This window comes from Bidens hawaiensis, unplaced genomic scaffold (genome assembly GCF_021521415.1).
Source record: "Bidens hawaiensis isolate Kalapana, Puna unplaced genomic scaffold, B.hawaiensis_p1.1 tig00017578_1, whole genome shotgun sequence".
NCBI classification, from domain to species: domain Eukaryota; kingdom Viridiplantae; phylum Streptophyta; class Magnoliopsida; order Asterales; family Asteraceae; genus Bidens; species Bidens hawaiensis.
In genome coordinates, this window is record NW_027492661.1 from 188,674 (window position 1) to 211,486 (window position 22,813).

Consider the following 22,813-nt stretch of genomic DNA (forward strand, 5'->3'; position numbering starts at 1 on the left):
AACTTTCAAGTGCTACATCTCTAGCCTAAACTAGTTGGTTCTTGTTTCTTGTTTAACATTCCACATAACAATCAAGTAACACACATATACCTAACACACAATAATCACATAATTAGTGTTTTGACGTTTGTCGTTTATTTATCAATCGTTCGCGTCAACTCGTTTGCGTTTCGGTGCAAATCCCGAAAGACTACACATGTAGTAAGTGTTAAGCGTCATTTAAACCCTAGTTTAAATGTAATGAAGTGTGCGTTATAGATTCAACGATCTTAAAGTTTGAATTGACGGAGTTGAGTTAACGGGGTTAACCTGAAATTGACGATTGTCACAAATTGAGTGTGAGATAACAAAATAATCACGTATGAAATAAACGTTTAGAGCTAGTAGAGTTGTATAATCGAGTGTGAGCTAACCTACCCAACCTAAACTATATATAGTTGTTTGTGGGGGTAAAATGTTAAAAAAAACGGCTAGAAATCAAGAAAAAACGGGCAAAAAAGGACCCAAACGGTCATATGGCCGTTTTATAACGGTCAAAAACCGGTTAACCTAAAAACCGGTTAACCGGTTTTTAGGTTAACCGGTTTTTGACCGTTAACCGGTTAACCGGTTTTTAGGTTAACCGGTTTTTTAATAACCGGTTTTTAAATTTAACCGGTTTTTTTACTAACCGGTTCAATAACCGGTTTTTGTCCACGAATGAGTAACCGAAGTACTAACCGGCGGTTCAATAACCGGTCTAACCGGTTTTTTAATAACCGGTTTTTCTATTAACCGGTTTTCGGTTAAACCGACCAAACCGGTTCTATAACCGGTTTTTTTGAACACCTCTAATTGTGAATGGTATAAACCTAACGGCCTAAAAAGTTTAAAATAATATAAACTAATTATTTCACTCCACATGACCCCACAACAACATCTTATATTTCACCTCACCATAACACATTCAACTTAGTGTGAAAGTCCTTTCTAGCAAAGGTGACGCTTATGTGTCACGAATTGTTCTTTTAACATCTCACACCTCACACCTCTCATAACATATAGCCCAAGGTTTAAATTACTTAACAACCCTTATTTATCTCAACATGACATGAAATAAAATACTACGTATATGTATATTTCATTGCTAGTATAGAGGCTAAATAATTATTTTTATGTTTGAAAGATCACAACTGAAATAACATAACATATTTTCAATTCGGAAAAGAAAAGTATTTTTGTACCCTTTTGCAAAACAGTTGAACAATATAACCAACTAATTCTACTTTTGTTATATTACTAATGTTTAGAATTAGTCTCTCTGATACACCTTAATTTCTCCTAGAGGCATTGTATATGATTTAAGAAAATAGCTAAAAGAATATTAGAAAATCTGATTATTTAAGAAAACAATATATTACATGAGAGTAAAATAAAGTTTACTCGAATCAAAGAGCTTGTTTGATCCCTTTGGAATCCATATGTCAACTTGACAAACAGTTACATTTATAACTAACACTCCCTATGACTTTATAAACATAGCTCTGGATTCCATAAAATTTCATTTAAAGCATATGATACACTTGGGTTATCTCGGTTTGGTAATTGTATCTATTTAATGGAGAGCATTATTTTGACAAAACCTAACAATTATGGAATTGTAATCACTGTTAAAGAAACTGTAGTCAGATAGCAGTTCCATATACAGGTCTTAGATTTGAACTTGACAAGTGTGTACTGATATATCAGATAGACAGATGGGTGACTGTTGGCGATCCAACGAAGCGGGATTGTGTTGACCGGAAAGACCTCTCGTATGGATCAACATCTGCTTGTCTCATTCTGCGGTACTCTTCTATCATATTCGTCACTGACTCCATGATTTCTGATATCACTGGTCTCAATCTCTTCTCACCCTATCATTATCATTACCACTAATCGTTATTTAACAATAATATAACGGTATAATAGTATGATATTATACATACCTGAGTACACAGGGAGACAATATCAGCAAATCGAGAGAGAGCTTTCGGGGGTATTGTTTTTCGGAGAGCTGGTTCAACCATCTCATCCAAAGACTCGTCATGAAGACGCGAAGAAGCCCATTGCACTAGAGGATTCTCTTCTTTTCTGTTCAAAACGAAACATACCAAAACATCAGTTAATAATACATGAGCATATAGTGTGTGCAAGTGAGTCATACCCGGTATTCAAAGCCTTCTTTCCAGTTAAAAGTTCCAGTAGCAGCACTCCATAGGCATAGATGTCATCCTTCTGGTAGCTAGATACAGGTTGAATCTCTTCAGGAGCAACCAATTCAGAACTCTGTTCGAGTCACTCATTAGTTAATAAGTAAATGGGTCGACTTAACCAACAATGTATGTAGTACATACCTCAGCTTTAGCACTGTTTAATGTTAACGGCTTCAAAACAGCTAGACAGCAGTCAGAGATGCGAGGAATTAGATCTTCATCAAGTAAGACATTAGCAGCCTTCAAATTTCTGTGAGCCAAAGGAGGCACACAAATGGAATGCAAGTGGCTGAAAAAGATAATAAGTCAATAACAACAATGAGAATCACATATTAATCAGTGTTTCAAGTGAAGATGAGATGCTTACTTCAAAGCTCGGGCTATTCCAAGAGCAACTTTGAGACGAAGGCCCCAAGATAAAGGCATGTATCCTTCAGAATGCAAAGCATGATCAAGAGAGAGGTTTCTTACATATTCATACACAAGCATATGCTGTCCCTGTTCTACACAGTACCCGTGTAGTGTTATGATATTCGGATGCCTTAAACGGGATGCATTCCAAATAACCTCCAAAAACCGCTGTTCTTCAGGAAGAGAGAGTGCAGCCGTACTGATGCACTTCACAGCAAACACCTTCCACAATGAAAAAAAGACATTAAAATGATTATAACGGGTCAATTTCAACCCATTTACTTCTGAATGGGCATGCAAATGAACAGAACGTTCAGTAAACCATTCGGTGGGAAGCTTGTTAATGTTCGTTTATTTAATAAACAAACGAAGATGAACACATGTCTCATTCATTCAATTATGTTCGTGAACGTTTATTTATGTTTGTTCATATAAATTTGTTTATGTTTGTTCATTTATGTTGTTAGTTTACGTTTGTTCGTTTATGCTCATTAATATATTCATAAAAACTTCTAAGCCCATTTCAGTTCAGTTTAGTTTTAATGACCTTTTAAACCAAACACATTGTTATTCATTCACATGTACTTTTAATTGGTTTTAGCATAGTTATATACTTATATTTGTTCTTCTATGTTCAGCTATGTTCGTTCGTAGTTCGTGAACCGTTCGTTTAGACAGTTAACAAATGAATATAAAACGAACACGAACAGGAACACATTAATTTTGTTAATTAACGAACATGAACAAGAAAACCCCGTTCGTTTAATTGTTCGTGTTCATGAAGCGTTTTTTAGACAGTTAATAGACGAACATACACAAACACGAACGGTCATTTTCTTAATGAGCAAAAACGAACAAGAAAACCCCGTTCATTTAATTATTGTATCGGTTAAAGATAAAAGAACAAACACAGACATAACACGTTCGTGTTTGTTCGGTTCATACTGGCCTACTTACGAATGGGTCGAATTGGGTTATGCTCTATATTTAGTGGGTCAAACAGGACAAAATTCACCCAAAAATAATATAATTTGGCTAATCATATTTAAGGCACTACTTTTCTATGCAAAAATATAATAAAAAAAAAGACAGAGACTTTTTCGAGTCAACCCGTGTTCACATAAGTGAATAGTACCCAATTTGACCCAAAATGACCCGTTTTGATTGTTTACCCATTTGGCCCGGCCCACCCAAATAAAGAAGAGTCAAGAATGTACTTGTCCATCAGGGAACTCTGCTCTGAACACTGAGCCAAGAGATCCTTCTCCTAGAAAGTTAGTTTGGTTGAAGCTATTTGTGGCTAATTCCAGCTCCGCAACTGTGTATAATTTTGCACCAATGGGAGCTCTAATCTTCTTAGCAAAACTTCTTCTTCTATTCACTTTCACAAATCTAGTATGGGCTGGACGAAAACGCCTTAACCCACTAGGTGAGTTGATAACCGAGAATTCCAGGCTCTCCTCATGAGCATCAGATAAACAATCTGTAATACAGAATATAGATATATCTTTTATAATAATATGTGTTTAACAAACAGTATGCAATTATTATTAGTGAATCAAGGCTCTTTGAGCTTGCTTGCCTACGGGTGTACTGAGTGGAAGAGAATGTTGCGAGTGTTCACTTGTTTCTTGTCTTCTAAGCTTTCTACCACATTTATAGAACTGAATCATGAAGAGTAGTAAGCATGCTACCACTAGCGTACCACCACCAACCAAAATGCCTATTTTGCTCGATTTCTTCTTTTTATGCATTACAACTTCAGGAAAAGGATAGGTTTCAACTGCACTTGATTCGGTTGACGGTGGAAGGGTAATGTTCAGCTGATCTGGTGGATTGTCTAGAGGGAAATCCCAGGGCGGGTTGTTATCGGATTTGCCAAACATATTACCCCCGATCCTTATCAAAGACAAAGACAAAGAGAATGTGATTTAGAGGTCATATAAATGAGTTCGAAAGTAGCAAGAAACTAAGAAAAAAATTGAAAAATATTTCATTGTGGAAGCTTACCACAGATTGTGTATATCCTGGAATTGCTTTGGAATAATACCACTAAAGTGGTTGTCCTCTATGTTCCTGGCATTGTATGGATTTGAAGTTAGCATCATCAGATAACTCTTAAGAGATGCTACGAACAATGAAAAAACTTACAGATCTGTTAGCTGTAGGCCAGCTAGATAGATCACTGATCCTGTGAATTCGTTATGCTGCAAGAACCTGAAAAATTGTTCTACAAATCAATAAAACTAAGCCAAATGTGTTAATAAATGTGTAGATCTTGTTAAACAATTGGAAGGCACACTGACAGTCTTGAGAGGCCTCTGAGTGTTCCAAATGAACTTGGTAGGTCCCCTATAAATTGGTTGTAAGACAGGTCCCTGTGAAAACAGAATTGATTTACTTTCTTTCACAAAAAAAGGTCAGGCATATATACATATTGAGAAAAAAGTTCATATCATACATTTCTTTAAGAAATGACAGGCCTGTAAATACATTGCCAATAGGCCCTGACAAATAGTTGTGGCTCAAGTTCCTGCAAGGAGAAAGATTATGCCTGCTTGATAACAGGTGAAGTAAGTTGGAGACGAGGAGAAAGACTTACATATGTATAATATTTTTCATGGAAGATATTGAGTAAGGTATGTATTGGCTAAGATTGTTGCATGCCAAATTTCTGCATTCACGTGGATATTTAAGTTGAAATGAATACTTGTAACAACGTAAAAGGAAGTTAATTCTGTAAGGTAATATCAGTAGAGTGAATCTTACAGCTGTGTTAGATTTAAAGGCAGATTGTATGGAATTTCACCATAAATGCTGTTGTTGCTAACATCCCTAGTATTAGAAGCACCAAAATTTAGAAAGCAGGATATATATACAATAAATATTATGTGAAATTGAAGTTGCATGACTAAAAGAACCTACAGTTGCTTCAGGTGAAGGAGATTATTGAGCTGGTAACCAAGGTTTCCACTAATGTTTTGATTGTCAAGTTTACTGTAAATTAAGTGAAGTAATGTAAGTTCAGGGTAAAAGATCAAAAAAGTATAATCCTAAACAACTTCCATCTATTCAACACAAAAGAGTCACATTTATGCAACTAAAAGTTCTATAACTTCTGACATATTTATTTTTGCGTTATTGACAATCATGTATTTTGGGAACAAAAAGTTCTTCATAGTTTGGATGAGTACACATCATTTGTAATATACTTAACATAACACATGACTCTTCTACATTGTTGGATTAACTAAATGAAGGGAAGATCTTAGACTTACATTTTGGTGATGTATGAACCAGAGCATGTAACTCCAGTCCACGATTCTGCACACGGATCACCACCGCTTGATTTCCATCCTTTGAGCTGTGGTGGAGTATTTAAAGACCTATACAGATCTTGAAGCGCCTTAACTGCCGAGATCACACAAAGATATTACATACAGTACTATGATTGCAACTAGGTTCTACACTACCAAGCAGTTATTACAAAATGATGCGCACAAACATTATTCAAAATAACAAAAACACCAGAGCAAAGCCATACTGAACTATGTCCATTCCGTTAATCATTTGAATAATCATAATTAACATAACTAAGCTATCAAAGCTCAGGTAATTAACAGAAATAAGAGGACATAGTTCACAAATAATCAGCTAGGGTTTCTGAGAACTAATAACACATACCTTCGAGATTATCGGTATGAGCAGAACCTTGTGGAACCAGAAGCATCAATAACGCCCATACAGCACTCAAGTACAAACATCTACAGCAAGTCATCGTTGAAATTGAGCTCATCACACAAAGTAGCCGATTAATTGCTTAGAAATCGCCTGAAAATAGAATTAACGAGGATAATTATACAGAAGGAACTCCAATTCTAAGAATCAAAAACTAATTCTTCAATTAATCACTTCAAATCCACATTTCGCACAGAATTAGATAAAATCAAAAGATGTGTTGAGTACGAACTGTGTATGCATCAACATTTCTAAATGTACGAATGTAAAAGCGATTAATTAAGCCTTGAAGTAAAATTAGGGTTCGCAGCATACCTTCGAAGAAGAAGCTTGCTCTCTGTAAGTAAGTTGGGCGTTTAGTGAGAGAAATTGCTTAGAGAGTTAGGGTTTATGGCTTCAATTTGGTGAGTGAGTTGCAGAGAGTACACGATTACACGTCAGCAAACGAGCGGTTAGTTTGTTGCGTTCGCGCTTTGTTTTGAGATATGAATAGAGCGTGACAAGAGGGATATTGTAATTCATGCATTAGCGGTTGTACACTAATATAATGGTGGATTCGTAATCATAGTTTCAGTCAATCGATTTCAGTTAGAAGAAACAAACTATAAAAAGCCGTGATATTTAAATATCTTTTATTTGAACAAGAAAACATGAGTTATAAACAATAAATTCGAATACGCAGTGGAGGTTTAAGATGGAAGAAGATAGTCTTCGGAGAAACTTCATATTAGCTAGGGGAGCAAATGACCCGAGTTGCTCGCGAGCTACTCGAGATTGGCTCGTGAGAAAATTCAATCGAGCCGAGCTTAATCGAGCCCGAGTTTGAGCCTAAAGGTAAGCTTGTTTAGCAAACAAGCCTGAGCCCGGGTTTCACATATGAAGCTCGAGCTCTGTGTAAATTAAACAAGTTGAGCTCAAGCCTAGTTAAGCTCAGGCTCGGCTCGATTCGTTTGCACCCCTATGCATCATATGGCGAGATCGTGGACAACATTTCCGCATAACAAAAGATCAATGGTGTTTGGGATAAGATTATGAAAAAAGGCCCTTGCTACCTCCCAAATTCCGTTGGTGAACTTGATTAATGTGAGGTGGGTGATGGTTTAAAAATTCGGTTTTAGTTGGATGTTTGGCTAGACAATTGTCTCTTAAGGAATCGGTTTCCAAAGTTGTTTGAACTAGAAGCGAATAAAACTTGCGTAGTTGCGGATCGTTGTATTAATAATGATGGGGTCCATTCGATGTCTTGGAACTGGAAAACTTGGTTCGTGTACGGTGAGGCTATTAATGAGCTAAAGAATTTGTTAGATATCCTTTTCTATTTTCGGTTCAAAGGGGTCAAGATAAATGGGTATGGGAAGGAGAGACATCCGAGGCGTTTTTAGTTGCGGCTACGAAAAAGCTTCTTTATAAGGCTAACCGGCCGATTCAATCAAACATCTTGGAGTGAATAGTTGAGTCCCTTTGAAGGTGAATGCGGTTGTACGGAGGGCATCTTTGAACCGTTTTGCCTACTAGTGATAACTTGATGGAAGGAATTATAATATATGGTCTGGGTATATGCAGCAACTGTAAGGTAACGACCGATGGGGGAGTCGGTTGATCAGATTTTTGCATCTTTCTATGTTGCAGCTGAGGTGACGTGTTAGTTTGTGGTGCAATATTCAGCCCCTTAACCCTGGGTCGGCAAGTGAGATTCTTTCAATTTTAAACAGGTGCTAGAAGTCGGTTTCAAAAGCAAAATGGTCCAGTCAATTATTATTATGGCTATATGCCTATGATGTGTGTGGAGAGCTCGTAACAATTTGATTTTTGATAACAAGTCTTTGAATATTGAAAACATTATTGAAGATATAAAGGTTCTTACCTATTTGAGAATTAAAACTAGGACTAAATGTTTGGACTTAGATTGGGATATATGAAAAACATTGTTTGTGTAGGTTTTGTTTTGTAAGTACCGGCCAATGTCATATACTTGATAGGATGGTTTTGGGTAGTGTTTTAGTGGAAATTGATATTCGAAGAAAGATATACTAAATGTGCGCTTTATTGAATGTAATTTACCAAAGCTTTACAACCAATATATCTAGAAAACTAATTATTATTTTTCAAGACTAAGGTTATTGTTGTTTACAAACCGGGTTTTAATTGTATAAATAAACAAATTATGATCTACATTCACGGAGTCAAAATTTATGATGTTAAGTTTAAAATTAGTTACTAACCTTGGATAGAAAACAGCATGAGGACGGTTGATGCTACCGGATTCAAGTATTTATATAATGCTTTTAATAATTTTAAATACTTTAAAAACTAAGTTTTAAAAACACATTAGATCCATAAGTTTCAAAATTTATCATTATTTTGTGTGTGAGACATTTTAAATATTCTTAACGCCCTAAGCCTTTTTAGAGCGTTAATAACGGGGGGGGGGGGGGTGTCTTTTAGCCTTTTCTGTTGAGATGAAAGAGAGAGTCACCGATGTAAAAATGCGATAGGTGGAGACTAGAACAGAGATCATGAAAGTCATGCACACGGACGGTTTGGGGAGGAGATGTGAATAAGGTCCTAAAGAGGGTTATGGGTTTGTCGATTTTTTATTAGAAAAGTCTTGCATGGAGATTCTTGTCACTTGCCCCATTGCAAATACTCTTATACCGTCAAATAACTTGAGAGCATGTGCAAATAGGGCCGCGAATAGGCGTGTTTGATTATTTTTGGATTCAAATCGAACCAAAGCCGAAGTTTTGGTATTTGTATTGGCTGAGTTGTTAACAGTTTTCAGTTTCATGTTTGGACTCGATAAAAGTTGCTAAAACTTTTCTAGTATGGGCAAGAGAGTAGTCAAGAATTTCTTTTCATCAAAGACATACATTAAATTTGTTCCCTCAAATCTGGTCCTTCCGAAAAGATAGTAAATTTGATAGTATAAATACCAACCATGTAACTATATAAATAAGAGAGACCAAAAGTTACGGATGAATCCATATCTATCCTGAATTTCTTAAAAGTTTAGTATCAATGCCGGTATTTTATGCAAAATTTCGATAATATCGGGGTACATTATCTATCCCGATTTTTTAAAACCCATTTGCTCATCTAGCTGACCCGAATAGGGTCGCCGGATATTGAATGACCCATTGAAATCCGGTAAAACATCCCTAGGGCTTGATCATTCGATTTGCAGCAGAACGAACAATCCAAAAGAAGAAGTTTTGTAATAATAATAATAATAATGGCGGATGAAGATGATGATTACATGGGCGACCTCTCCAAGTTTCTGTCTAACGCCTCTGCAAATCCTCCATCCAAAAAGGTTACCAATTCTATCTACACATTTCTAAACCCTAATTTTTCAATTCATATCATGTTTCCAGCATCAGTAACAGTAATTCAACAACTATCTTGCACATATCAAATATATACTTTTTAAAGCCCTAGTTTTTAATAGCAGTAGTAAATTATCTGTCCTGCACATATCAATTGCATACGTTTCAAAACCCTAGTTTTTCAATTCATACCATGTTTCCAGCATTAATAACATTTTTAAAACCCTAATTTTTCAATTCGTATCAGGTTTCCAGCACTAACAACAGCAGTAAATCAACTAGTTTACATCCTTCGAAGAAGAGACCGAAACCGCGAAACTGGCAGGAACAAAGAAAACTAAAGCGAGAAATCAAGCAAGTAGAAGAGGACGAACGGACACTAGCTAACCTAGAATCATCAATCCCGCAGTCCAACATCGGGTTCAAGATGTTGAAACAGATGGGTTACACCCCTGGGTCTGGTTTGGGCGGTTCGGGTCGGGTTGATCCGGTGGGACTGGAGATTCGGAGGTCCAGAGCTGGGATCGGGCGGGAAGATCCTTTAAAGGAGAAGATGAGGAAGGAGGAGGAGATGGTTTGGGAGAATAAGAGGAAAGAGGAGGAATTAATGGCGGATTTTGGGTGCAGGGTTAAGGAGAGGTGGCGGAATAAGAGGGTGGTTGTGAATTTTCATAAGGCTAAAGGAGTGTTGGATCAGTTGGAGAATAAAGAGGTTGTCGAGGTGGAGAAGAAAGATGAAGATGGTAATGATGATGAAGATGAAGAGGAGGAGGAGGTGATTACAGAAGAGGTAAATTGTTACTTTTATTTGAATCTCGTATGGACATTTTATTGGATTGATTAATTTATTCACAAATCACAACCTGCATTCACTTATATTTAACAGGCTAATTGTTAAAGTTTTAGTGTGTGATTTGAAAATTAGTTTGTAGTTCGATTTTGATATGAGTAGATCTTTGTGTTAGGTTTTTGTTAATCACGCAGACAAATAGATTATTTATTGAGTGTCTTTAAACAACTCATGTCACTGAAAAAATCTGACTATATAGTAGTTTGTCATCAATATGAAATCTTTTGAGTCCTCACGTGACATAGTTTTGAAAAAGTCCTCTTGCTCTTTCTAATACTTTTGATGATGATCACATATTTTATGATTTTATCTATATTAGTATAGTTCTGTATCATTTGCCCATTCAATTTTTCTCTTGCCCGTGTGACCGTCTTTTCATGTTTTGATGATACCAGCACATGTTTCTACCAATAAGTATATGCATTAAATATAAAGAGTTCAAGAAAGTTTATACTTTGTAGATGATTTATTAAAGAAAGTGGTAATACACAATTTTACAGTGATAATGTGCACAGATTGATAATTGATTAATTGAAAATGAGATTATAGTATGTGCAGATTGTTGAGGAACTGATGAATTGAAGTTACTTACATTTTCTGAAATCATCATTTTAGATCCTGTGAACTTACACAGCTCCTATGTATTTTGTAATGCAGGATTTGCATGAAATTTTGATGAAGCTGAGGGATAATTTTCAGTACTGTCTCTTTTGTGGATGTCAGGTGTATCTTCACTTTATGCTTTCAAGTTTAATCATATTCAACTGCTATATATGCATTTAATCTGTTATGATTGGCTAAATCATGATTTTTGGTGCTTTCTTTTTTCTTCATTTCCCTTTGTTTCTCTAACTTCTGTTAACTGTATTTTCAGTATGAATCAATGGATGCACTTTCGGCTAACTGTCCCGGCATAAATGAAGATGATCACTAGAACTCAAATATTATCTACCATGTTCATGTTCCCAGAGGGAGTTAGCACTGTACAGAACTACAGATGACGGAAGACCTTTTGGTTTTCGAGTATGATGTTCAAGAAATTTATTAAAGATATTGCATTTCTTTATATAATTCATTACTTGAAACATCTAGTTTTCTTGGTTTATTATTGCTGTTAAATATGTGAAACAGAAGGATGCCAACTCAATATTCCACATACATTCGGTTGAAGTCGATGTTCGACTCACATGAAGAGCTTGTTGGACGGGATAAATTCATTTTGGCATTCGAGATCCAAAGGTATTTGATTTAAGGGTTCTTTAGATAGTGTTTTCTAGCAACCATTGTAACAGATTCAATTCTTAGGATTTTCACTTTTATGCTACATTTGTCATTTAGGCGTTTCAGAATATTTAGTGGTTTGATTGGGCTTTTTTGGAACTAATATTTAGTTTATGCTTGAATGGGTTTATTAGATTCATCTAATCATTCCCCTATATATGTTTTTTTTATGCTGACGGTTCCTGATGAATGGTGATACTATGTAAAGTAAAGAACATGTAACTCCTGTGTTGAATGCATTTGACCCAAAGAGATAGGCAAAATTTAAAGAGTTGTCAAAGTGATAACGTTTTGTAAGAAAAGATGTCAAATTTTTTATAGAAAACCAATATTGTTGTTATTAATTAGTAGATTTATTATTGTTTTAAAAAAACACATCCTCTGTTAAGTATATAAATATTAGGAAAAAAATTCTTTTTTTTTATGGTTTAGAAAAGGTAAGTAAGAATGGGGCTGCATCTTGTTCTCTCTATTAGGGCTGAGCAAAAAATCATTTGAAATCGGTAAGAACCAAATTTGGTTATTGAAATACTGTTTTTTGGGTTTCTGGCCCGGTCCACTGCATAAACTGAATTTGGTTCTCAAATTAGAGCTAGTTGTATGAATAAAGATGGCAAGGGGCCAATATGAGTTGGAACAGTCGGTCCTAAACACGAAGAATCGTCCAACTTAAACATGACCTGACTGAAGCCCATCGGGGTTGGACCGGCTTAGTCACCGGCTTAGTCTCCAGAAAGAGGCAAGGCACGGCATGTTGGCATCAAAGATCGACGGTAGATAGGTCAACGACATGTTTAAGTGTGCCATCAAAGATCGACGGTAGATAGGTCAACGACATGTTTGTGTCGCTTGAGACTTGGCATGAGAGACTCAAATTGCTATTATGTATATCTTATTTAAATTGCCAGTACTTTTGTTTCTTCACCATAAATAACGACAATCATTACAGTAATGGACTCATTGTAATAGAACCACTGTATTTGTTATTTTGTTACCCTTTATGAAAAACCATCTTACCCAGAATTGTGTAGAATTAAACAAGCAGTCCTTAGCATTGCATGAGATAAAACAAGTGCATAACTTTAAAAAGAATGTAGAATTAACAAAATATGTTGCTTGATACCATTTATCAAGAACTAAAGAGTGTAGTGGTGGCTATACATTCTAATACAACTTTTTTTTTTGAAAGACGGAATTGTATTAAAAAAAAAACAACTAGCAGGATGCTAGAAACATCCAATAAACCAAACAACAATAGTTAAAAGAGAGAATTTAGTGGAGCCTCTTCAAGCGAATTCAACTTAGGTTCTTGATCCAGAAGAATCCCAAGGCTTTGACCTCCTAGGTTATGCATCTAACAACCACCTTTCGGTTGTTGAAGATAATGTTATTTCTCGTCTCCCATAGCTGCAACACACCAACAACATAACCGAATGAATCATCCTACGAGTCGTTTTAGATCTCTAAGCTCTATAAAAAATTGAAAAGATCATGAGTTGAGAAAGTAAGGATTAGGGCAGATGACACCAAGATTCTACCACCGACCAAACCTCCATGGCAAACAAACATGAGGTAAAAATGTGCTAAACCTTCCCCGACACATCTTCACAAAATAAAAACATTAATCAATAAGTAAAAACATTCTATCATTTGAGTAGGGTTCAGCGCGTCGTACACGGAACCTCTTCAGCTTCTAGGTCCCACAGCTTCGTTTTTAGCAGGATTGGCTTTGCTGTTCAAAAGGGGGTTGCGGCGCAGCTTGTTGCCCGTTTGCCTGCCACTTTATTGTAATCGTTTTATAGTAAATTATATAAAACTTCGATTGTGAAAAAAAAAAAAAATAATAAAACACATACCAAGAAGTAAAACACTTGACAAATTTGATAAAAGTTAATAACATTTATCAAGTAAAAACTTTTGTAAGAATGTTAGTAAAGTGTCCAATGCCATAAATGAAATCTAACTCAAAAGGAAATACTCCTATATTAATATAACAATGGACTTTTATATATTAATATAACAATGGACTTTTCTTATTTGAAATGACATTTCTCATGATAAATTTGGATTGTTGAACATATTATTAAGATCATATTTGACTTAGACTAGAGTTATAAACGCTAAGCCGGTAGTAAGCTAACAAACTTGCCAAAGTCTTAAAAGACTTGATTTGAAATGAGTATAAAGGAACTCGAGCATAAATTAGTGCTACTATTATAAACAAATTACACAAGCCCAAGTTTCATATACGGACAACGATAAAGTAACCAAAACAAAAACACGTTACGTAGCACACATATTTGTGCGAGAGAGAGAGAGAGCGATTATATATATATATATATATATATATAGGCATTGATATATATAACATGTATAATAAAAGTTTTAATATATGCTATATAAAAAAATTAAATAGTTAATAAACAGTAAATGAGTCGAATATAGATTACTTGAGAATCAAACTCGAGTTTTAGGCAAAGTAAAGCAAGCTTATGATCTCAAGAACCTAAGAGTTGTCAACAACCAAGAGCTGTCTTAAATTAAACGAGTCACACTTTGTTTCTACTCTTACAAGCACAAGTAACTTTTTGGTGCAAAAAAAATACAATGCACATTTTTAACACATTAACTTGAAGTTCAGCTCGAATGGTTTCGAGTGTTACATCTAAAGTTAGAGCTGAGGTTGTGGCTAGTTTTACTAACAAGCTTGATTTAAAATTTTTACTTGAACTTAACTAGTATATTACTTAATTAGGTAAAGGGCCCAATACAAACGCTCCTTATTATACAGAAACGTAAAAATTCCTTTTGCGCCATAATCACGCACAAACTAAAATAATTACGTAACATTTATATGTAATTACGGGTGAAGTAAACAAGTTACATGCAAAAGTCAACAAATTACGCACCGGAAATTACACATGTAATCATGGTTGTAAAATCGTGTCTAAGCGCTGATTACTCAACGATTAAGCCCCGAGTACTCCCCGCCTAGGCCGAGTTCTAGGCTAGCAATCCCCGAGTACTCCTCGATTAAGAACGAGTACTCGCAACTCTCGAGTCGACCAAGTTGAAAACACTTAGCAAATTCCGCAACCATGCATGCAATAATAATTACGCAAGTTATATAACAACCAAACAACCTATATTAATAACTACACAACATATACTTTTTACATTAATAGTCCTTTATAGTTTATACAATAATCTGCCATAATAATTTTTATGACATATAATATTCATGATTTTATACCTTTTTTTGCCTAATAAAATTTTAGTATCCATATGACCAAGGTTTAATTCTTACTCCCATCATTTAGTTTCGGCGACCCTAGGCGGGCGAGTAGGTGACACACTTGTTGGATCCTTAAACTGAACATTTTCAACCTCACTGTATTGTCGTGCCTTCGGGCTAGTGTTCACGGCCTCATTAACGTTGGCCTTAGGTGAAGATTTTTCTCAGATCGAAAAGCGATTGTATTCCAGTATAATCAATTTAACAAGTAGCCAACCGTTAAAGAAAAAAAGAATAAGAGAGGGACTAAAAGTATAGATTCGGAAAAGCTGAAATGGAAATAAAAAGCGGAACCCCAGCGAGAAACAAAATCCAATTCGAAAACAATTTCATGTCCGCCTTCGTATTCCATGGTAAGCAATATCCAACCGGCCTCTATATAAACCCCCAATTACTTGCTCTTATTAAACAATCACCAGCAAAATCTGACGAAATGCTACACCAGTGATTGATTAAACCACTACTTAGAGAGTCTTGTCTTTCGATTCCTACAATCTCCATTTTCTTCTAGGGTTTCGTAAGATCCCTTCTTCACGATTTGCCTCTTCTTACACAGGTCAGTTTAATCCTAATCCTACGTTTGCCGGGTCGGTTTTTCTTTTCATTTTTGGGGTTTTACTCTTTTTTAGGGCTTCAATTACGTTAATTGGGGTTTTTTTAATTTTAGGTTTAAGCTGTAGCTTTATTTAGAATTGTATACACGAATTATTTGTAACCGTTAAGAAATTTTAATTTAAACTGGTGAGCTTAATTTGGGTGGTTTCTTGAAATTAGGGTTTCGAGTTAGAAGCACATAATTACATATATACCCTCACCAAATCGTGTTTCTGAAAACTTAATTATCTCCTAGTATTTAAAGGCTTTAGTTGATGATATAAGTTTGTGCTGTCAAATTGAGCACCTGTCTAGACACGATAAGACTTGTTTAGCAAAAAAAGCTTGTTATGCAATTTTATACTTTTTAAAAATAATCAAAATTAGGAGGCTAGGGTATATCATTTCTTCTTCTTGGTACATAAAACGTGTAACTGCCACGCTCAACCACCAAAGTCAAGTGTTAAACGAGTCCTTTTCATGTTTGATACATGTTAAACACATTAAGACACGGATTGCCAGCTCTAATCTTTATTGTTTACATTGATTCCTTTTTTCTGTAGACGGGGGCATGAGGGTATATGTCTAATAGTAGAAATAATTCACGTGCCTAAAAATATATCTAGCAAGGAGATTGAGACCTAAGCATTGTATATATTAGGCATATATATAGGTTGATATTTAGGTGTATGCATCATTACTTATCAAAAAATGGCGCAACACTTGTTAGTTTATAAAGAGATTAGTATATGTGGTTTAAAGAATGTGTAAGTGGCAATGGCATGTGATCTTTTATGTGGCGATAGAGATTTTTTTAGGTTGACTTAATTTGTGAGAAGAATGTTAGAAAAACATATCCAAATTATGAAGCTTTGGTTTGTGTTGGTAAAAGGCAAAAGCATTTTGTGTGAATTTGGTTCTTTTTGTGTTTTCTTACTGGAATGTAACGGAGCAATTGTGTCATGACAATTGAGGAGTCCATCAGTGTGAATGCTTTGGTTTCTTAAACATAACATTTCCATCAGTAGTAACAAGAAATCAAGTAATTAACGTTATTAAAACTTGGGAGGTTTTTGGATGTGTTGCAATCCTATCAGTATTTGTTTGGCAATTTTTGTTTTACTCTAGGTTTTGTATTACTTTTGGAGGCAAGGTAATAAAAATTTAAGACATAGGCAAAGAGTGGCCACATAGAAACTGATTTCCAGTGTAAAATGTAAAATTACCTTACTTGTACTAACTTCAGTCACTGGATTGTTATATTGAATGCCATAATAATAGCTTTGGAAGCACACTTATAGACACTCCCTTATTGAAGCTCTCTTTATTACCATCTTTTTAGCAGTCTATTTCTAGAATAGTGCCATTGAAAGATTCTTAGCAGTTAGCAATGAAACAGAGCTAAAGAAATGATGGTAGCATTAATCTGAATTAGCAGTATTCTGAAACTGAGAAACTAGTTGCTATGATAGGTTTATTACAAGCACTATTTATTTAATGTTCCATATTATCAATAGAATTTTTTGTTATTATGGAACTTACAACAACACAATTGTGGTGAGCTTTAGGGTTTGGCGGGTGGTTTTTGTTTTAATTTGTGGGTTTTTACTTAGGTTTCAATTGGGAAATTAGTATGCGAATGCTGTTATTACGTATTTACGTTAACTGGGGGTTTTTAGGGTTTAGTTGATGATATAAGATTGTCTTGTTATGCTGCTTGATTTGTGAATCTTTATTATTTACATTGCTTCCTATAGACATGGGCATGAGAGAATATGTCTAATAATAGTAATGTTTCACGTGCCTAAAAATATATTTAGCAAGGAGATCGAGACCTAAGCATTGTATAGATTAGGCATATATTTAGGTTGATGTTTAGGTGTGCCATTACTTGTCAAAAAATGACGCAACACTGTTTAGTTCAGTAAGAGATTAGTATCAAGGTTGTGTAAGTGGCAATGGCATGTGATCTCTTATGTGGCGACAAGTACTTTTCAGGTTGACTTAATATTCAAGAGTGTCCAAGGATTGAACAGCTTTGATACCACTTGTTACGTATCAAAATAGAATGATCGAAGATTAAGAGAAGAAGCACTAGAGAAGAAGAAGAATACTCAAATCATCGATATCTTGTATTACCCTTGATCGTTCCTTAAGTACAGAATGTTAACAACTAAATGACTAAACAGATGCACAAGTACCCCTATACTATACAACAATTACACTATATCGTAACAGAGAAGAATGTCAGAAAAATATCCAAATCATGATGTTTGGTTTGTGTTGAATTTGGTTCTTTTTATTGTTTACTTACCTCAATGATACAGAGCAATTGTGCAATGCACAAATGAGTAGTAGTGTGAATGTTTTGTTTTCTCAAGTATAATGTTGTTCATCAGTAGTAACAAGAAATCAACATTATCAAAACCTGGGAGATTTTGGATGTTTGCAAGCCTTCAGTTTTTGTTTGAAAAATCTGGTTTTACTTCACTTTTTATACTACTTTTTTGAGGCATAATAATAAAAAAACTAAGACTCAGGCAAAGAGTGGCTGCAAATCCTGCAATGAAACTGCTTTTCAGTGTAAAATGTAAAATTAACCAAGTATTACTAATTACAGTCACTTTGTTGCAACTATGTATCGGATTATCATTATCAATGTCATAATGCACACCCTTGCTGAACCTCCTTTTTTTTACTTTTACCATATAGTAATCTATATCTAGATTAATGCATTAGAAGATTATTTCCTCAAACTATGTATATGAATAAAAAGGTTATCAAATTGTTCCCCTTGTCTTTGTCATAGAATTATTTTTGCTTGTTTGTCTGTTTTTTAAATGCAAGTATGTGACACATGTTGGTTAACCAGAACAATTTATTACTTAGAAATAAAGCAGAGTAAAATAAACGATGGTAGCAATAATCTTTTGTTGACCTGGATTTAACAATAATCTGAAACTGAAATTAGGTATTGCTATGGAAAGTTTTGCTCTGAGCACTATTTATAAAATGTTCATATCACCAATAGAATATGTTTTTACTGTAATAAACTTACAACAATACAATTGTACAGGGTTCTTGATACTCTTTTAAAATGATGCAACATGAGATGGAGTCCCAGATTCATTACCTTGAGCAAGTAGCTTACAGTTCAGTGCTACGAGCTTTCAAAGCACAGTCTGATGCGCTTTCATGGGTATGATTTAGTTTTTTGTTACAAACCTTTATCCTAAATATAGTTTATTTTAACGTTCTGTAAATATAAATAACATTATATCAGGAAAAGGAGGGATTAATAACAGAACTTCGAAAAGAGCTGCGAGTTTCTGATGATGAGCATAGAGAATTACTCTCAAAGGTAAACACCGATGACATCATCATACGAATCAGGGAATGGAGGAACTCAGGTGGGACCCGCAGTGCAATGATCAACATTCCTCAATCTATCCACGACTCTATTCCACTGAGTCCTACTGTTTCTGGATCCAGGAAGAGGCAAAAGACATCCATGCCCCTGTCTTTACCTACTCAATCTTTGCCTGGCTTGGGAGGTGGAATTCAAATCCCTAAACCCGTGAGTTGGTTTAAAACTTAAATTAGACTGTGATGTTAATATTACTATGTTTGTTGAGTGATTGATGGGTCATGTTGGCTTTTAATGAAGTCTCCTAGGTACCCTTTCGTGGGTCGAACTCCAAGAGCAATGCTTTCAAATCACGGTTCTGCTGTTGTTCCTTTTGCAAATGAAGCAAGCGATGTGGGGTCAAAGGATCAGTTGATTGGGAAGAAACTAAGAACTAGATGGCCTGATGATAATAACTTCTATGAGGCTATCATTGTTGACTACAATGTGGTACAGGTATGTTTTAGATTCATTTTACTAATCTTAATTTTCTGTTAATATATTTAATTTTTGTTAGGGACGGCATGCTTTGCTTTATAATAAGAATACACCACAAGAAAGCTTTGAGTGGGTTAGTCTCAAGGAGGTAATTTGTTGGCATCATCTAAAGTCTTAATTTACTCTCAGATTGGTTTATATCTTTTTTTCAATGATCAAGTTAACATGGAAAATTCTACTTTGTTTAAACAATGATTCATCCCAGATTCCTCCAGAGGATATTCAATGGATAGGTGAGGACCCGAGTTACCATCAGGTTAGTCACGGTGGGTCCCACGGGTACAATAATCAAGGGAGCCATGGAGTTGGAAGGAGTAGAGGGAACTCAAAGGAACAATCCAGAATAGGGTACCCGACGCCCATGCAGAATGGTGATCATATGAAGGCTTCAGATGAAATAGAGATACTTCACACCGACACTCTTATAAAGGAGGTACTTTAACTTTTAAATTATAATAATAATAATAATCTTGAATTGTGTTTTAAGTTATTTATTTTAATCAATATTTGCAGGTGGAAAAAGTGTTTGATGCTACCCATCCTGATCTGCTTGAAATCGAAAGGGCAAAGAAAATGCTCAGGGTATATATTATCACACGAAAATCAACATGACTTAATAATCTAATAAATTTTATTCCATGCCAGCATTAATGTTTTTTTTTGCTTTGTTGATGATATAGGAACATGAACGAGCACTGATTGATGTCATTGCAAAGCTTGCTGATGCATCTGACAGCGATAGTGGTAATCGTCATATTATTATTTGTTTTATGATATTTATGTTGATGTTTAGAGATGATTTCATAATTCTTATGCTGTTCAAATCAGGTGGAGATCAACGGTTCATGCGGGGGCAAGCTATGGATGGGGAAGTGGGGGGCCGGAGTCTGCTACAGTATGTCAGCAATCAGTATGGTACGGGAACGGGAATGAGGGGAAGCATAACTGCAACGGATAACCAAACAGAAGAATATGTGGAGATCCTCTAGTAGTTGTATGCTTTTTGCTTAATGGATCCGACCCCCCTTTTGCCACCTGTAAAGCTCGATCTCTTCTAACTCTAAAACAAGATATCCAGAAATTAGGGTTTTAGTTTTGGGTGCGGGATTTTATTTGTTGAAGAATATCTATTGTATAGACGGTTTGGTACTATAGAAGTAGAATCAATGGCACATAACATTCAAGACTATGGCCTTGTAGGTCTCAGTTTCATCATGCTAGCTTTATTTTCTGTCTACAAATCTGCAATTCATAATAATATTCACCGACGCCATTTTAGCATTTCATAATCTTTTAGGTCCAAAACTATATCCCATATGATACAGAACAATGCGGTGTAATTAGGCTTGTAAGCGAATCGAACGTTCAAGTAGAGTTCGTGATCTGTTTGATAGGAAGTTCATTTGTGTCTGCTCATTACCGTTTGATAGGAAGTTCATTTGTTTTTGCTCATTTAAGTTGTTTATGTTTGTTTTGTGTATGCATTTTCAGTTGTGTTCATTTGTATATTTATTTAATCTTTTAGATTAATTACAGTTTAGTATCTTAGGCCAAACAGATTGATGTACATGCATACTTTTGATTGATTTGCTCAATTATTTTTGTTTACATTCATGAACCGTTTATTGATACTGTAATTAAAATGGACATAAACAGACATAAAACATACATTTTTTTAGTGTATATGGACAAGAAAACCCCATTCGTTCAATTGTTCATGTTCCATTGTTTGGTTTGTTTACAAGCCTAGACAATAGTAGTCTTTATTTTGAAACCTGGTGAAATTGAGTTTCAATACATTCAAACTGATGATCAGAAAACCCCAAAAAACACTGGGTCAAAACTCAGCAACTTGTGTACGATCAAAATAGCAACCTGAAGGGCCTCCTTGAGGTAAAAGAGCCAACATAACTGACCCTTGTGCTCCCTCTTCAACTGTCATGGTACCCGTGTGCCAATTTATATCAGTGTCTACATATCCAGGATGCACACAGTTAATGCACATCTCCGAGTACTTCTTTGCAAGGACTCTAGTGTAGGCGTTGAGCATGGCTTTTGACACGCTGTAAGCCGGTAACATCTTTGACCAACCGCTGACTTCAAGCTCATTGTTCTTCAAATCATGCAAAAACTTCTCTATGAACCCATCAATCTTCTCTTCGGTTAATGCCTCTAGGTTTCCAAGCTCGCTTCTTATTTGTTCACTTGGAATCCTCTATAAGAATCATACAATACAGTTATAATAAACTTATTATATAACATGATAAACAGCAGTCAAAATACATTCCGACAAAAACCAGACTTACCCATAATTCGGCTCGAAGGGAAGATACATTTGCGATTCTACCCCCAGAAGTTGAACATTGTAGGAGTGGAAGTAGTGCTTTAGTTACATTCTTGACACCATAGTAGTTTGTGCCGAGACATTCTATTGCTGAGTCATAGGTTGTTTTCATCACATCTTGAACCATATTTGTCGCCTTACCCGAAAGCTAGATTGAAGTTGAATATTATTATTTTATATATAAGTTATAAACTCGAGTTCAAACAGGCGTCACGCATAATGACTAAATATAACTTACCCAAGTTGCGGGATCTATATTTAGAGCCCGTAAACCGTCTTCGTCAACAATCACTCCAGATGCTCCAGCATTGTTGACCTTATTAGTTTAAATAAAGCAATGATTAATGTATAAAAAGAGTGTTTTCTCACCGTAAAACTCAGAAAGATGATAGCTTTACCAAGACGTCTAGCTTCCCAAACTGGGTTCGTATGAAATCAGCCAAAGCTTGTATGCTTTGAGGGTCTTGTACATCAAGCTGATGGAATAGTACATTTAATAAACCAAGTCCATGGAGCGATGACACGGCATCCGTACCTCTCTTCTCATTTCTGGCTGTCAACAAGACTGTCACGCCGGAAGCTGCCAGCTGTCTAACTGTCTCTAAACCAATACCCTTGTTTGCTCCCGTTACAACCGCATACCTTAAAAGTTGCATATATTTAGAAAAAAAACACTCAAACCAATTATAACAATTATTATGATGCTACTAAACCTTACCTCTCTGTCGGTTGGTCCCCGTTCGTCATCGACGCTGTCACGCTTTGATTTGTTTTCAGGTAATCTATAAATATGTTACACCTACTATAAGGAGATAAATGACATGAGCCAATAATTT

At 35.4% G+C, this 22,813-nt stretch overlaps 4 protein-coding genes across 6 annotated transcripts; 2 read left to right on the plus strand and 2 right to left on the minus strand.

The window, feature by feature from the left end:
- Window positions 1-1,450: 1,450 nt before the first annotated feature.
- Window positions 1,451-6,423, minus strand: LOC143554302 (protein STRUBBELIG-RECEPTOR FAMILY 2-like). The gene is made up of 16 exons (XM_077044092.1): window positions 6,330-6,423; window positions 5,956-6,056; window positions 5,571-5,698; window positions 5,415-5,480; window positions 5,248-5,319; window positions 5,107-5,178; window positions 4,952-5,023; window positions 4,797-4,862; window positions 4,656-4,721; window positions 4,240-4,544; window positions 3,863-4,152; window positions 2,602-2,867; window positions 2,376-2,523; window positions 2,186-2,307; window positions 1,968-2,112; window positions 1,451-1,895 (listed from the first exon to the last, which is right to left on the minus strand). The coding sequence occupies exons 1-16, from the start codon at window positions 6,421-6,423 to the stop codon at window positions 1,725-1,727; spliced, it is 2,184 nt and encodes a 727-aa protein (XP_076900207.1). The 3' UTR covers window positions 1,451-1,724.
- Window positions 6,424-9,512: 3,089 nt separating this feature from the next.
- Window positions 9,513-11,943, plus strand: LOC143554296 (uncharacterized). 3 transcript variants are annotated; one of them, XR_013138986.1, is made up of 5 exons: window positions 9,513-9,696; window positions 9,957-10,499; window positions 11,217-11,282; window positions 11,434-11,582; window positions 11,691-11,943. XR_013138986.1 is itself a non-coding variant. In XM_077044087.1 (4 exons), the coding sequence occupies exons 1-4, from the start codon at window positions 9,616-9,618 to the stop codon at window positions 11,491-11,493; spliced, it is 750 nt and encodes a 249-aa protein (XP_076900202.1). In that variant the 5' UTR covers window positions 9,513-9,615; the 3' UTR covers window positions 11,494-11,943. The 3 variants fall into 3 exon arrangements, 1 of the variants encoding a protein (XP_076900202.1); XR_013138987.1 differs by having other exon boundaries at window positions 11,694-11,943; XM_077044087.1 differs by having other exon boundaries at window positions 11,434-11,943.
- Window positions 11,944-15,636: 3,693 nt separating this feature from the next.
- On the plus strand, window positions 15,637-20,914 carry LOC143554298 (protein EMSY-LIKE 1-like). The gene is made up of 9 exons (XM_077044088.1): window positions 15,637-15,682; window positions 18,796-18,928; window positions 19,013-19,306; window positions 19,397-19,591; window positions 19,653-19,721; window positions 19,839-20,066; window positions 20,147-20,215; window positions 20,314-20,377; window positions 20,462-20,914. The coding sequence occupies exons 2-9, from the start codon at window positions 18,827-18,829 to the stop codon at window positions 20,620-20,622; spliced, it is 1,182 nt and encodes a 393-aa protein (XP_076900203.1). The 5' UTR covers window positions 15,637-15,682; window positions 18,796-18,826; the 3' UTR covers window positions 20,623-20,914.
- A 503-nt stretch (window positions 20,915-21,417) lies between these two features.
- On the minus strand, window positions 21,418-22,813 carry LOC143554289 (short-chain dehydrogenase/reductase 1-like). The gene is made up of 5 exons (XM_077044080.1): window positions 22,696-22,813; window positions 22,376-22,619; window positions 22,216-22,293; window positions 21,940-22,125; window positions 21,418-21,848 (listed from the first exon to the last, which is right to left on the minus strand). Exons 1-5 carry the CDS (start codon window positions 22,722-22,724, stop codon window positions 21,471-21,473), a joined length of 915 nt encoding a protein of 304 aa, XP_076900195.1. The 5' UTR covers window positions 22,725-22,813; the 3' UTR covers window positions 21,418-21,470.

Excerpts from the sequence above, each read along its gene's own strand:
- LOC143554289 (XM_077044080.1), bottom strand. The coding sequence starts at position 22,724 with ATGACGAACGGGGACCAACCGACAGAGAG. Across the intron at positions 22,294-22,375 it reads TTGGGAAGCTAGACGTCTTG|GTCAACAATGCTGGAGCATC; the intron begins GTAAAGCTATCA and ends TAAACTAATAAG. Across the intron at positions 21,849-21,939 it reads CCCTTCGAGCCGAATTATGG|AGGATTCCAAGTGAACAAAT; the intron begins GTAAGTCTGGTT and ends TGATTCTTATAG.
- LOC143554296 (XM_077044087.1), top strand. The coding sequence starts at position 9,616 with ATGGCGGATGAAGATGATGATTACATGGGCGACCTCTCCAAGTTTCTG. Across the intron at positions 10,500-11,216 it reads AGGAGGTGATTACAGAAGAG|GATTTGCATGAAATTTTGAT; the intron begins GTAAATTGTTAC and ends TTTGTAATGCAG. Across the intron at positions 11,283-11,433 it reads GTCTCTTTTGTGGATGTCAG|TATGAATCAATGGATGCACT; the intron begins GTGTATCTTCAC and ends CTGTATTTTCAG.
- LOC143554298 (XM_077044088.1), top strand. The coding sequence starts at position 18,827 with ATGATGCAACATGAGATGGAGTCCCAGATTCATTACCTTGAGCAAGTA. Across the intron at positions 19,307-19,396 it reads GAATTCAAATCCCTAAACCC|TCTCCTAGGTACCCTTTCGT; the intron begins GTGAGTTGGTTT and ends CTTTTAATGAAG. Across the intron at positions 20,216-20,313 it reads GGGCAAAGAAAATGCTCAGG|GAACATGAACGAGCACTGAT; the intron begins GTATATATTATC and ends TTGATGATATAG.
- LOC143554302 (XM_077044092.1), bottom strand. The coding sequence starts at position 6,423 with ATGACTTGCTGTAGATGTTTGTACTTGAGTGCTGTATGGGCGTTATTG. Across the intron at positions 5,320-5,414 it reads CCTTTAAATCTAACACAGCT|AAATTTGGCATGCAACAATC; the intron begins GTAAGATTCACT and ends ACGTGAATGCAG. Across the intron at positions 4,722-4,796 it reads GGCCTACAGCTAACAGATCT|GAACATAGAGGACAACCACT; the intron begins GTAAGTTTTTTC and ends ATACAATGCCAG.